Here is a 15,940-nt window from a genome sequence, read left to right as displayed (position 1 = left end):
CAGCAGAGCCGCCCCTCGCGCAGCCTGCTTTCTGCATAATTAGTCCGCGGAAATTGCCGGATATCTAGGTCAAACACGAGACAGAAAGAGGGAACACGGAATGACGTAGTTTTCCTCTGTCATGCTCGTTACAAACGACTATCTGTTGCGTATCAAATAGCTTCGATATGGAAAATCGAAACACGCGAAAGGCCGCCGCGTTATTCATACGTCACGAAAAACGGAAATTATTCGTTCGCGTCGTCGTGTTTCAATGATTTTTCAAACTATATTCGCCGTACGTGTAGCATGCTTTTTGCTGAATCCGGCGAACCTAATATTTTCTGCTTCGTTTCATTAGCAGATTCGCCACACCCGATCCGCCTAAGAAGATTAAAAAAGTTTTGTAATTCGCAATGTAAAAATTGTGGGATTCCTGTTTCACGTTACTTTATGGCTGTTGTATGGTCAGTAGATTTAGCGATTGATTCACACTGCGAGGCCGTGTAAAAAACGCTGCCGTAACAATTCTTCGCTTTGGACTATAAATAATATATCGTCGTAATGTGAAAGTTGCTTTTCTCGGCTGAAATTATTGTTTATACTTGATTTAGTTGCTTATAGGCAAGCTTTGCAGGGTGTTTATAACGAGGTATACTTCTTGCTCAAGAATGTTTAAGGAAGATTTCGTACGGCCGCGTCTAACAGATCAACGGTAATCTACGCGAGATCAAAAGAAAATATTCAAAAATAGTAACGAAACGTTATTAAACGTTATTAAACGAAAGTTAGGCCGGCGTAATTTCGACTATATGTCAAACGTTGATCGAATTCGCAAATAGATTGCAATTAATCGAGTTTGCAAACGATCTAGGGAGGCAGTATGATTATTTTAAAGCGATAGCCGCAATTAACAACGAAACCGGGCGACGTTGTAATTACCTGGCTCACCGATCTAATCCGAGATCTACGCAAATATTTCGTATGATTAATAATAATTGCTTATCAACTTATTTGTTTGATTATTTAGGCAGACGCGGTAGAAAAATGTATGAATTATAGTAGAGAAATTATTAGAACGATTAACATTTAACGATCGTCTATCAGCCTATCAGTCAGATCGTCTATATAAATTTTCAAACAAAGATAAAATAATTTTAGAATTTATTATTATACAAAATAGATGTTTGTTTTAAACGCGAATATACATATTCTATTTCTTTTGTTAGATGAAAAATTTATGCGAAGGCGAACTATTCGTACGATCAGCATCTTCGAGGACCATCGTAACAAGCCTCTGAAAATATGACTAAATATTATCTCAACGTCTGCTTCGATTTAACAACTTCCGTGTTACGTTCATTAAACGCTATACAACGAAACATTGCTTCCGTTCTAACAAAATACACGACTCTTTTATTTTATAAAATAGGCCAACATTTTTGATTATTCGGATGTGCTGAGGTCATCCCTAAAGTACTTCCCACTTACTCTGCGACAGTACAACCATAGGAGAGACTACGAACAGCCTCGACCAAAAGTAAAAGAAAAACGACAAGATTTCTCTGGTTTCTAAATCGATTAATTAATTATCTTGCGGCGAAAACAGAGTATCACGTGGAACCCGAAGAATGGATAAAAGAGGAGAACGCATGGTACTTATGTTGCCGCATTAATTCTAAATATAACGAGGCCTGGTTAGGGGACGATGCGCTATGTAGAATTAGTCCCTTAATAATGAACGCTCTGCGGTCATTAAACATTCACAAACATCCCCTGGAGGATACGCGACCGTAATACAGAACCTGAAAATTCCATTTACCAATAGACCCATACTTCGTCCCCTACCCTCGGTCTGTGGTCCTTTAGAGACATCTCAATGTTCAGAAGTCCTTTGCCATCGAAATTCATCCTGTTTGTCAAATCTGTCGGACAGAGGTGGGAACATGGAATCGTTAACTAGTAGCTTTTCAAACTATTTAACGATTTTAATGTCTTTCGATGGAATTACAAGAGAAACTGTGATTCTATGTCTTTTAATGATATTTAACCCCTTAACCTACGATTTACGTTCGAGAATTTTGGGCCGAAAACGTGAACAGGCTCGCGCAGCCTTCGAGCCACTCGCACGACTTGTGTAGTACGGGCTATGCCCGTAATATTTACGTTTGGCACGTTAAGGTAGCTGTAGGTTAAAGGGTTAAAATCTACCTTCGAATATTTGCCTCGATAAATACAGGATATTCAATTTATCTGAAAGAAACTATCGGTGTAACGAATTATACGTAATGTATTTCGAATTAATATCGCGAGATTTTCCATGTACACGTGGACAGTGGTGAATTGTAATCTCAGTGATATCGTTTCGATCGATATTGAAGATAAACGTTGGAAAGTTCAAACGTTTGAACGTCATCCGGCGAAAGGAGTAATAAATTATTATCCCTAGTTAATTAATCCGTATAAGATTATAGGTTAATTAAGCCGCGCCAAATGAAAGATAAATCTGCCAAAGCTTCCATAAACCAATAATTGTGTTCTTAATTGACTCGAGTTCACAGAGCCTCATTTATTCGAAGAAATCAACTGTAAACGAAAAGATAAAAAATGCAAACAATATGTAACTATAAAATTAAAACCGATCATCAAACAAAATAATTTCGTTATTATTGAAGATAAATCACGAATTATAAAACAGCAACGGTGAAGCTCTTCCCTTTATAAATTTAATATATCACGTATGCACATATGATCATGTTATCTTGTACGAAACCGTCTAAAATTTCATTAGGACTATGACGAGATCCGATTATCGCGATTATATTGGTTTGAAGTTTAAGGACAAGGCTGAAAATATAAAAGTTACGAGATATTTAATATAAATACATATTTCACAGAGAGCATCAAGATATTTAAACAATCTATCGTCCATTATATATGTTTCAATAGAATTATTTTTAACGCTTATACGCTTTTAATACAGCTGTTCATGCCACGTTCTAATTTTTTACTAGCTGTATGTTTACACTAAATACTTGTAACTTCTATATATTAAATTTTCCGAAAAGTATCTTTCTTTTACAGACTCGTCTTGTACAACGATGCGTCTCTATACAAACATGAAACCTAATCTGTCGAACGTTGGGATTTTCATTTTGATAGAACATAGAGGATCCTAAGTAATTCGATAAAATAGTATAAAACGGAAAATATTATTCATCCATCATTTCCTAAAAGAACGAAAGAAACTTTCCGGACAACCTAATACATATACGTATACCTTCAAATTGGTTTCAAATTTTACCAATGTAATCACGCCAACCCGCATCTCATTACATGCTAATGCAATTTCAGAATTTTTCATATAACCCACGCAATATACATACGTTTTCTATAGTAAAATGCTTTCATGAATCATTGTAATCTCGCGCGACATTTATCACGAAAAATATCATGAAACTTTCAAAGTCTCATTCGTCCGATACTTTTTTTTTCATCTTTTTAACATATTCCAACCTTTTCGTTCAGCGATTTGGATCAATAATCCTGGAGAAGGGTAGACGAACGCGGAAATCCATGACAGCGGGTAACTGCTTGAAAATTTTACCTTATTGACAAAACGTGTTTGGCGGGTCGATTGACGAGTTCGCTGCAAAGACCTCTACGACGTGAAAAACGGTTTGGTATGTATCGACAGTTTGTAATACACAGCGTCAAACCGCGTATTGAAAAGCAGACCATAAAGAAATCGATAAAACTTCAATATCGCCAAGATTTTAAACTTGCTCTTTTACTTTCGTCCAAGATTGATATTTTCCATTAAAAATAGATCTATTAATATGGAATACCTTATATTACATTTATTAAGCTTTCTAAGCATGAACTCCTTCTCGAATCGTGTTTCAGCTTACACAAACTTGGTCTATGTATAATTTAATTTAAATTAAGTTCTAAACTTTATATTAATTTAAAATACTTTGAATATAGTTGGTTGTTACAATAGCTTTTTCCGAGATACTTTTAATATTTCGTCATGCAGGCGTTCGAAAGATGGAAGCCAAATCTTTATTCTTTTCTCCTTTCGTACACGTGTCGAGAATATAAAATAGCCTATTCTTTATTTCTACGCTGGATATATAGATTCGACTCAACTAATTTGTCTTTTATTTTAAGCGATAAACAAGAAGATAACGGTTCAACCACTTGTTTACATACAGAGTTTTCACAGTGTAAGAAACAATCGACAAATTGTTTGCACCTTTAATTACGACAAGTCCTATATTTGTTCTACGTCGATGTAACAAATCGACATCATCATCATCCAACCGCAAAAGAACTAAACGTCGCCGCTCTAATAGCCTACCATGAAAAGAGAATCGTAGAAGCTCCATCGCATGAAAGATTAAGCCGAAAGAATCAATTAAACAACAAACAGCAAAAGGAAGCAAACCGAAAGTATCGATTAAAGGATAAAGTAAAGTTCTCATGCGATGGATACATATATTTTTCATCGAAGAATGCACGCCGCTTTTACTTCCTATTTAATGAGCCAAACAGTTGAACGCACAGAAATTGATGGAACTCTACCTTCGACTCTAATTCCCTCATAAATCGAGTACCTATAGATTAATTGAGAACGCGATAAACGATGTAAGTGCCACAAGGGAAAATTTCCAATAGAAACGAAAAAAATTTTTTCTGTTAATTCCACTACGTATGGGTGCCATTTATCACTCGAACGTTATTGACTTTCAACGTTCATCGCTTTTATGGATTCACAAAACATATATGCTCAGATGTTATACGTACATGTGTAAAAAAAAATGTCGTGAGTGAGTTAAATTTATTTATTCGTATATTATTCATTGATCGTATACTTAATGATATATTCATCTATGCTTTGGCTGTAATATTCCTATATAACTATAGTACGATACAGTTACAATGTAATATTCATCAAAATTGAAGTAAATTATTCTATCAATGAGTCGAATAAATAAACATTCGTATCGTTACGTTTTCCGACTTTGAACGACTGATATTTCTTTAAAGTACAAATTTCAACATTCGTGAGAATGCATGTTGGAATAACGAAGGTTTTTCTTAATGTAATGTACATCGCAATATACGTTAAATTAAGTAAATATACACTAGTATAGTGTACGTTGGCTAAGCCGTGTATTGTAAAAACACATCGGTAGTTCAAAGCCGTTTTTTGCGAGCATTTATAGCAATAATTGTGTAACTCGCTATATATACATGAAATTTCTATGAGAATCCTTTCTCCAAAAAGGGTCGTCTTCTTTTTATTTTCCTGGCGCTCCAGTCATTTACTGCTCGTTCAAACTTAATAACAAGAATTCCACTTAACAGCAGCAAAATTTTCAAAAAACATGAGAAATAAAATTCGCATCAACGACGATTTCATCCTCGCAACGAGCAACCACTGTTTCGAGGAAGGGTGACGTTTTTACGTATCATCAAGAATAAACAGCAACTATCGAAGAACTTTTGCACGCGTAGAGATTAATCCGGAGCATTAATTAAACGCCAAAATATCCTTTACGATTCGTTCTGCCTCTCTAATTACAAGGGCAAACGTTTTTCCCTGGTAGAATGGCACTTTTGCTCGCGGAGGAGACGAGCGGAACGCAAGTATCGCATTCTCCTGCTAATTCCTGGCGTTCGTAATTCGATTGCGAATGTTCGTTATCCAAGAAGCGAGCCAGAAATAGCTCGATCGAGGGCGTGAAACTGCCACTGCATTTTCCACTGTCTCTCTCTCTCTCTCTCTCTTTCTCTCTCTCTCTCAGCCAGCGAAAAATCTCGTTTCAATCACAGCCTCCTCTCTTCCCATTTCTTCGCGATCGATCGTTACTTGTCGCATAAATGAAAAAAATAAAAAAAGAATGTCTTCGGGCTAGTTGCCTGATCAAAATACGGGATAGGGGAACAAATTACGAATCGAAAATCGTCGGGCTAATATCTATTCTTGGCTGCAGTCGAAATTCCATGACGGAATATTTTTGTGAACCGTAGGAGAAGAAAGGTTTTGAATCGCACCCTTCAAAGGCTGTTTCCTACTGCTACAAAAGAAGAGACGCAAACTTTTCATCCGTACGTATTACAAGAAATTGTTACACCCCCCCCCCCCCAAAAGGTGCTATTATTGTACATCTACCTATAAAAACTTGCTAAAAAGTACAAAAACTGCTATTAAGTTCACTCTTTCCTACCAGAACCAACAATATAAACTATTATAAACCATGTCATTGAATCACGCCAAATGAAGTTACTGAAAATTCTCAACGAGAATTGATTGTAAATATTTTAATAAATAAAAAAAAAAGTTAACTCTAAAATTGAGAAGGAGAAAGAAGACTGGTAAAATATGTCGTAATAGTTTCATTTATAATTTAATACTTTATACGATAAATAAAGTACACATTGCTAATATATTATTTTCAGACAATCAGGAAAGAAATTCATGCAATTTAAAATTCAAAGTCAGCATCAAATGTTTTCTCAAAGGATACCGTAAAACTTCTGAGCGGGTTCGTATATCTAAGATTTGAACGAAAAATCACGAATCGTTTGTTTCGACTGATTCGACTAATACTTTATACGATAAGCAAAGCATACATCGCTAATATATTAACAATTTACAGAAGAGGTTCAGGCAAATTAAAATTCAAAGTCAGCATCAAATGCTTACTCAAAGGATACCGTAAAACATCTGAGCGGATTCGTATATCTAAGGTTTGAACGAAAAATCACGAATTGTTTGTTTCGACTGGTTTGATAGTTCTGGCGTCAAACACTCGTTTCTAAACCCGAGTTAAATTTTGCAAGTTAACGAGTTTCTAATGGGCCAATAAGAAATCGACGGGTCTTGTTGTAATCAAATCACAGGCAATCGTATCGTAATCAGTCTCTGCCCCTAGATCGTGTTTCCAAAGATACAGATTAAGTTTTGCCAAGACTTCTCTTCTTCCGCGAAACTTTACCGTTTCGCCAATTTTGATTCGAACGAGACGGTGTGAAGTTTCGAAAGTTGAAGAACCCAACCTTACTGAACAAGTCCTCTGACGTACTTCGATCTAGTTTGCTTCTTTAACTTATCGAGTACCAACGTTGGGTTAACATTTTGTTTGCAAGCTTTTTTAATCAACACGTATTATTAAATTTTTTTTTAACGTTCCTTCTCTTACCTCGATACGTACTACGATTATATGAAATTTGAGAAAATTCAAGTTACGACGTTATGATAAACATTATTCTTTGTTAAATCATGAAAATGTTCATTGCACATTATAAATTATCTACGATGAGTCTCGCGATTATAAAATTTTCGATTCTTGTACGTTGTCTTACATATTTTTATATGTTGCTATGATAAAGAACGTTCTATCCTTTTCTTCTCCAAAAATAGATTATATTCGTTTAAAAAAGAAGGTAAAAACTAATTCATTTCCGTTCCGTAATTTATTATAGAAACCGATGATATAACCGAATATTTTACTATACAAAAAATGAATTTAATAAAATAAAATAAAGTTATGGCAATGACTTTTATAAATTTGTCTGTTCAATTTTGCACGTCTCTAATCAAATTCTATCATATCTCGTACTTTACACCTGTATAAACATAAAAATTTTTAACGTGGTTCGATATATTAGTTTTAAGACCAACTGTATTATCCTATACAATACAATGTTTTGTATAACGTTGATAAAGGCCAATATAATATTAATAATAACTTCCTTAAGTAAATCAATATTTTCTACAAGATATTATTTTTTACTACACTATTGACATTCTAATTAATTATATCTCAAAATAAAAATTATAGTCGTAACGTTCTTATTTCTCAAAAAAAAAAAATTTACGAGAAAGCTCTTTTTATCCGAGAAGTGGAAGATGTGCCAAACTCTAGAGAGATAGTCTACTCTTTATAGAATTTTATACTTATGTTAGAACCACGGCTTGAGAAAAGAAGGAAGATATCGATGAGTATATTTTCTTTTCTTTTTTCTTCTTCACATCTTTCAGTACCGTTTTGTATACGCAAGCTTTATGCATTATTTCACTACCGTTTAGTCCCTCAATGGGTGTCGTTATCGTCATTGATAAATTCGAACAGCGGAGAAACGCTTTCGATGAGCTTGTGAAGCAAACAATTTACGGACCGAAACGAATAAATATTTAGAGATCGAAATGATTTATGTTGTTTAACGGAGTTTAAACGTTCTCTTAACTCCTTTACCTCCGTCGATCTAACTTTGGACTGGTGAGAATTGATTGTTGCGATTTCTGGTTTCATTTTTTAGTTTGATCTTCCTTTCCGTTTCTTCCATCGCGATACGGTGAAAAATTGTCCGAGTTTTGCTGAATAGGATTGAGAGAAAGAGAATTACGATCGAATAAAAACTTTCTGTCCAAGAAGACAGTAAAGAAAATGCACAGTAACTGGCCTTTCTACCCTTTGAAACTTGTCATTAAGCGAAATTATGAGTCGATTCGCGTGCATTTTTCTTTTCTATGCTCGCTGCATTCGACGAATAATTTCAATAACTTCAAATAACTGTAACTTCTTTGTCATTAATATTTTTATTTTATTTGTATTTCAGTTTCCTACATATCTTCCTTTTTTTTTTTTTGGTGGATTATACGTTAAAAAACAATTCTAACTTTAACGTCTTTTTTATCGAGATATGTTGACTCTTCGTAGGAAACCTGAGCCATTTACGCGCACAAGCGAAATTTCGATCGTAAATTTCATCGAAGAGAATTTTTATCTTTTATCCGGCTTTAATATCTGGCAGATATTTATTTTGCATTAATGTATTACCATACGAATGAGTTCTTTGATAAATGACAAATATTTGCAAGTGGTGTTAAAGTCCAGCGTTTCCTCCGAGAAAACAAAATTCCTTCGAATCAACAGGAGTCATAAACAAAACTTACGCATTTCATAATACTATTATCGTCTTTCGAAGCAAACAACAGTTTACGAATAAGTAGACAATAGCGGATTGTTGCGTGGAGAAGATTTCAAGAAATCTGTTCACGTAATCTAACAAAGAGAAACTTGTTCTTAGAGAAACGTACCCTTATTAGAACTGCTGTTATTACGTCGAAATAACAAGGTCTGACAGTGATTTTTCGCGACACTGCAAATAGGTCGTCTATTTACGTATTTAAATCGTCCGTAATGAAGGGGTTAGGCGATTTATAGTTGGAAGTAAATGCACCAAGGGAACGACGTTCGATAAGAATAAAGCAATAATAATTAGCCAGCTTCTTTACTTTCTTCTCGCACAGAATTCGTTTAAATTGCTAGAATCTTCGAATGTTCGTCGCTCGATAAATTTGATAACCGCTTTGTCACTCCGTTCAACTAAATTACCTGCTAATTTCTACGAAAATAAACGTCTGATATGTAAAAGCGATTTATCGTGCCGAATTAAGAATAGAAAGAGACAAAGAAGTTACGCGTATTATTAAGTAATTCTAAAAATTGAATTTTTCAGCCGTGTCTGATCGCTGATCTGATTTCCCACAGAACTTGTACGGTAATCTAGTGAAAAATCTCGTTATCCGATATCGTTTGGCTTCCACAAAGGACGAATTTCGAGCCGAGAAGCTCGACGTTCTAGCAAGTCGCAGCAGCGACCACAATGAACCATATGGTTCAATTAAACACGTCGGAGTTCTAATCAACTTCTCTCTCTTGAATCGTTGACGTCTTAATCTTCCCGAAATAGAAAAGCCTGATCGAAGCTCGAAGCAACAAAAGACGTGGACATCGGGCCGTAAACGTACAGGCGGTAAAATTAAATTGCCTTCGATTAAACTGCTCGCGTAAACTGCACGAGAGAAAAGACGGAATCGAGGAATTTTATACCGCAATTCTTTCTTTCTTCCCTCTTGCTTTTCGTCTTACGTAAATAAAAATAGCAGTTTCCAATGTTGTGCTGTAATAGGTATTAATTTTGACATGATTGCTAGGTTTAATAGAATTTAACGAGAATATATGGAGTAGAACTTTAAACAGTTTAAATGCTGTGTCAGGTGTAGTGGATTGAAATTGCCCGTAAAAGTTCTTCCAATGTGTTTCTCTTTTTCCTAAGCTCTTCTCTATAAATAACGTAATGGTAGAGTATGTCCGGAAACGAAAGCTGATAGTTTATTTCATAAGTAATATATAGGTTTTTCCTGAGAATCGAGTTTAAAATAATGGCCTTGCCGTGGTAAAACTTCCATAAAGCTAGAAAGATAACTAACGATTGTATAAAATGAAGCAAGGTATTACGTTACGTAATAAGTTCGTTCGCCTTTCGTTTTATTTTAAGGAATATTATAAAATTGTTATTCGCGCTGGTTATTTTAGCCAAATATATGGTATATAATATAAATAAATAATGTTTTCGATTGTATCGTTTGATGATAAAGTTCGGATTTACAATATTTGAGATTGTTGGAATATTTACCGTACGGTTAATATTGGAATATATCGTCGCAATGTTTTCCAATTTGGTGCGACCAATATTTAATGAATAATCATTAGATAATTCAAAGAATTTATAATATAAATACACAAACTTCTCGATAAAAGTACAAATACTTTGAGGTAATGATCAATTACTTAAACCCATCATTTACAAAGAATAATAGAACAGTCTCTATAACAATCTCTAACGTTCTTTTAAAGAACTGCGAACTCATTACACAAGTAAATACATCACCGATCAATTACAGGGAACAGTTGTTTATCTAAACGATAGTAATATCGAGGATGTAAAAGCAATAGCATGTCTGTTATAATAGATTCGTGTTTAGTATGCACCGTCAGTTAACAATATCGTTACGATATACTAACAATAAAAGATACTTCTATTCGGAACGTGTTACAATTAATCACACATTGAAGCAAACGTGCAGATTGGTACATCTCGTCGAAATCATGACGCAAGCATTTCTCATTTTCATTTCGAGTTCTGAAAGCTACAAAAACGAAATAATCATTCTGCGCGTTAAATGTTAGCGTTTCGATTCTTGCAACACCCGATGTAATCACCGTGTACTGACGGCGTAACAACGAGAACAGTTTGACAAACACATACAGCTAACAGAAGAGAGGCCGAATAAGAAAGAAAAGTGAAGCGTGAAGACGACAATGATAAAACTAAAAATACAGAGATACAGAAACATCGATGATACGGTATTCAAGTATACGGAACAAGGGACTTGTTACATTCACCAGACGTACCCACCCTCTTGGAGGTCGAGCCTCGGTGTCAGGCAGCAGAGCAGTGTACCTCGTCTGCGCCTCGGTAGGCAGAACGATATCGACGCTCTTCGACCGTATATTTTGCTGAGGAACGGTCAACGTATCGGCATCCTCGCCATGTCCATTCTTGTTATTGAAGCAGGAGTCCACGGATGCGGCGCGATCTCTTTTCAACTCCGGAACGGTCAAAAAGATATCTCTGACGACGAACTTGCACTTGCTCGAGCCAAGATCGTGGGTCGATTCTTCCTCATCCTCGGTCGAGCTAACCACCGTCGGAAGCTCCAGAGGGTACGACGTTAGAGCTTCTTGCCGAGCAAGTTTCGGAGAGGAGATCGACCTTCTACGTTCCCTGCCCGGAAATAGACCGCCTCTGACCTCGCTGATATCGGACATTTCATCTTGCACCACCTTAGGAACCACCTCAGGAACCACGGTAGGAGGTGGTACCGTCGTTTCGGACACCACATCGGCAACATCTGGCTCTTTCTCGGTAAACGTCGTTAACGTGACTCTAATTTCTGGACTAGCTTCGCTCTTATCCACTAATTCGGAGTCTTCGTCCTCCGAAGTGTCGTCTACTACATCTGCTTCGTCATCGAGATCTTCTCTCGACGAGGGATCATCCTCGTCTCTACTAAGATAAAGATTTTTATACTCTTCCACGCAAATACAGTGGTAACATCCAGAGATCTGAATCGTCGGTGTCTCTGGACGTCGAACGCTGCCAAGAGATTGTTGACTGGAGGAAGATCCATAGCTCCGTTCAGCCACGTCGAAACTCTTGGACCTTTGGCCGCTGTGCAGTTGCGGCACCCTGAGCGTCGCGGATCGTCTTCCACGCGACGAATCTTGGGACCTCGCCGGTGAACACGAGGACGACGAGGAGGACGTGGTCCTGGTCGATCTGCCGTCCCTCGCATCGTCCTGTCGTTTAGCTTCCAATTGGATCTCGTCGAAGGAGGCCGATCTGACTTGCTTCGGTACTTCGAGACTCGACTGCGACTTCATTTCCGCTCCCGTCGGGGTGCGCGACCTCTTGAAGGTCGAACGCAGCCTCTGCATTCTCACTTGGCAGCTATCTGCTGAAACTTGACTCGTTCACGGAGAACGACAGCTCGAATCTCGACGACCAACACGACGAACCTCGTTCTTTGGCCAGTTCTTCTTCCTCCTCTTCCTCTTCCGTCCCGGCGGCCGCGCTCGAACCCCGATCCTCTCGCTTCTGAACGATCGTCGTCTCGCTGGGAAGCTCGATGATCACCTCGTTACACCTCGGCGACGAGGAAGCTGCCTGGAGCTGCCCGCGACCGCACCCTTCCGCCACCTTCGACTTTGCTGCCGGTCTGCAGCCCATCATAAGTTACGTCGACGTCCGTGTTTAGCTCTTATGCCTCTGAGATCCTTCTTTACAGTTTTACGAATCTTGTGTGTACTTCTCTGAAGCTAATCGAAAGGCTGTCTTCTTCGCGTTGAGTGTCTCGTATACACTAGTTTCAATGCTTTATTGTGATCGTTTAAAGGTGAAGAAAGTTTCAAGCTATTTCATCCTCCATCCATGCAAGATTGAAAGATGTAAGATCGACATGGTTGATTGTCTTGTTCTTACCAAGTATCTCGAGTATCGCGGTCACTAAGTATATACACAACAATTGTTTTAAGAAAAACGATTGTCTACCCAGTTTTTCGTTATCGTGCTTTTTTCATCGTACACTGATTCAGTTTCCAAAACAATTTTTCATAACAATCACTGAGCTGATCGTAGTAACGCTATCTTCTGAAAATGTTTCTTCAAAACGTTTGATCGTCTCTGGTAAATTATTTTTCACTTCACTGTTCGCAGTGAATCTTCCCATCTTATTCGAGGAAGAAGAAGAAGATGTCGATTACGTACGATTTATCGTCGTGTTCGATACGAATTGTTTATAACGACTGACAATGAGTTATTTAAAGTCACTGTAACTTCGATTCGGCGAATAAATGTTCGATTAATTAACGTCCATGGTCTTGAAGAACTGCATATAGACGCAAGGTCTTTCACACGACCCCCCTTCGACGATGGATCTATTCTCTTAAATTACATTTCGGTGGAGAACGCGTCCGATGCCACGTGGAAACGACAATCGTCGATCCGGCGGCGCAGCATTTGCAATTTAAACTCCTTTCCTCGTCCGACGGGATTTCCTCATCACCGCTTCCAGCGATCATACCGTCTCAAATTAAACGCACCATCTCCGATGTGCGGCAAAATTAACTTTATTCAAGGTTGTTCCTCCTAGTAGTTCATCTTGCTGCTATCTCATCCCCATTCAAGTCGCTTAAACACGTGCAAACAACAACGTCTCCTTACTTAGTGAACGTAATTAACCAAATTTGCATAGTTTTCAACAATTTCTTAAGGTTCTTAATTTTCTTCAAACGTTAGAGGGATAGGTAAAATGTCTGTATACGTTAGCCGTATTAAAAATACTTTTGAAGTAATTTCCACGACAACGTGGTCAGAATCAAGTTACCTCCACAACTTCATTCATCCCAGTCACTCGTAGATCCTACCGTCTTAACTTATACCTCTCGACGCCAACAAAGTATCAATAACAATATCGTCGTTGAACGTTTAACACCGTGACGAATACTATTCTCGACACACCTTGTAAATCTTTCAATGATGGACGTTTATCCTTCGCTAATCCAATATACCTGTCTTTGTGTGTATTTCTCTCTTCCGTGTAACGCCTTGAATCATCGAACGAGTTAATCGTAGAGACACAGCCCCGAATCGAAGAGCGATATTACAACGATAATCAATCTTTAGCGATGCTCGACCCTTGGTAAATGAACGTTGGACGTCTCGTTACCATCGATCATCCACAAACGCTCCATTTGCCAAAACATCATTGAAACTTCATCGCGTATTAAATGCGAATTAGCGTCTCAATATCACGACGTTTATTTCGATTAAACGCTTGAAACATCGATGTCCACGCTGAGATTACTTTTTAATCGTTCTGTTACGCCAACGTTATACTCGGTTATTACGTTTATCCTCGATTAGTACGGTTAAACGTCGAATCTTCGATCTTCTCTAGAGAGGTTTGACAGAGGAAGTGGACGATTCTCGGTTGATGGACCGGCGACGAGCAGCACATTGGTCATCGACGCGTGAACCATAGTTGAAGGTCACGCGTCACCGTCCGGCAAGAACCGTCGACGACCTCGGTGAACCCCGATACACGTGAGGTCGTCAAACAGCTTCGCCGAACGAGCTTTTGCCTCACTTTCTCTCCGGTTGACCCTCTCCCACGCTTGTCGAGACTCTCTCCTCTCGAGTGACTAGCAGCATCGATCGGTAGGCTGGCTTTCCAGCCCTGTAACTTAATTTATCGGCGACGTTGCGGTGATATCGTGGATTGAAATCCCATATAACGGTATTGGACCGCGTATATGAATTACTCCGGACTATGTCGATCCGAAGGACGCTAAGATATTGCCCTAAATTATCTCGGTTTCGCCAGGTTCTCCGATTTACCGGTTCGCCAACCTCCAGCCATCGTTACGATTCTCTTATACTTAATGCTCGCGTCACTCGCTCCTGAATATCAAACCTGAGTATCGTCTCGAAAAACAATGTTTCTATTATCTTTCCTTTCCAGCTGAAAAAGTACACTATAAAGATCCGAAGGATCGAGCAGATAAAACCTTGCGAGATCTTGATTCAACGATCGAGAAGATCACCTTGTTGCGACTTGTCAAACGATAGACCTCGTGATCTACCTTTGTCCAAGTATTTTCTCCTGGCAAAAATAAGTTCGAAACCCAAAACTGACTCCATGTATCTCGACAGTCCTGTCTTTTCCAAACGACTCTCTCTCTCTCTTTCTCTCTCGCTGTTTCTATAACTACGCGAACATCGCCGATGTAACAATTCTTTGAATCGGGTGGAACACGATGTTGAATCAGCGCGGGCCGAGAGAAGAAGCGTGCACGCGGTCACGCTACGTACTCGCGACTGCAACGTGTTCTGTCTGGAAAAAAAGATCAAATCGATCCACGATCAGTTTGAATTCTTTCGTTCTTTCGATCGGTAACGCGATCGGATTTCGATAAAGGGGCGAGAAAAAGTGAAAATGCGTTCGCGGCGAGAAAAAGGAACGAAAGGTACGAGTTACGCGCAACGTGTCGCGAGACAGGATAGACTGATCAGACTAGTGACCAGGGCTCGGCAGTGGCGGATGCTACGAGAGGTAAAGTGGGGGTTAACACTGGGCTCTCGTCTCCGTCCAACCCTTGTGTTACCCTCTTGCTCGCACCCTCCTAGCCATCGTCGGTCAGACATGCGCCCTCCGACAGATTCCGTCTGTGCTCGTGTACACGAACACGCGAATGAGAAACACCGATGGCACGAACGACGAATTGGAGATTGCGCTACGTGGCTGACTATCGGGGAAATGTGTGACGTAGGAAGGGCAGACACGTGTGAAGCCTCCTCTCTTCTCTCTTCTCTGCTTTTACAGATATTTCCACGCTGTGCTCGTCGTCCGCGTCTTTTTAGGCTCTTTCCTCCCGTTTCCCTCCCGTTTTCTTCTTTTTCGTCGCGATACAACATGCTTGTGGACGGTGAATTTTTGATCCGCTCGTTCCGCTCCCGGAACCAAGTACTCAGTCACAAC

At 38.6% G+C, this 15,940-nt stretch overlaps 1 protein-coding gene across 2 annotated transcripts in view; it reads right to left on the bottom strand.

The window, feature by feature from the left end:
* The window catches only part of LOC100648090 (eye-specific diacylglycerol kinase), a 63,636-nt gene extending 48,110 nt beyond the window's left edge, over positions 1-15,526 (bottom strand). The window contains exon 1 of one of the 2 annotated variants that reach the window (XR_007224461.1): positions 11,257-15,525. Coding sequence is in view for 1 of the 2 variants with exons in the window: in XM_012309159.3 (XP_012164549.2) it covers positions 11,257-12,338 (1,082 nt within the window). In the remaining variant the exon portion in view is untranslated. Of the gene's footprint in view, positions 1-11,256 lie in introns of both variants that reach the window. The other variant, XM_012309159.3, reaches the window with a different exon arrangement.
* Positions 15,527-15,940: the final 414 nt, after the last annotated feature.

This window comes from Bombus terrestris, chromosome 6 (genome assembly GCF_910591885.1).
Source record: "Bombus terrestris chromosome 6, iyBomTerr1.2, whole genome shotgun sequence".
NCBI classification, from domain to species: Eukaryota; Metazoa; Arthropoda; class Insecta; order Hymenoptera; family Apidae; genus Bombus; species Bombus terrestris.
Note: the sequence above shows the minus strand (reverse complement) of the source record. Positions and strands in the feature narration are given on the sequence as shown.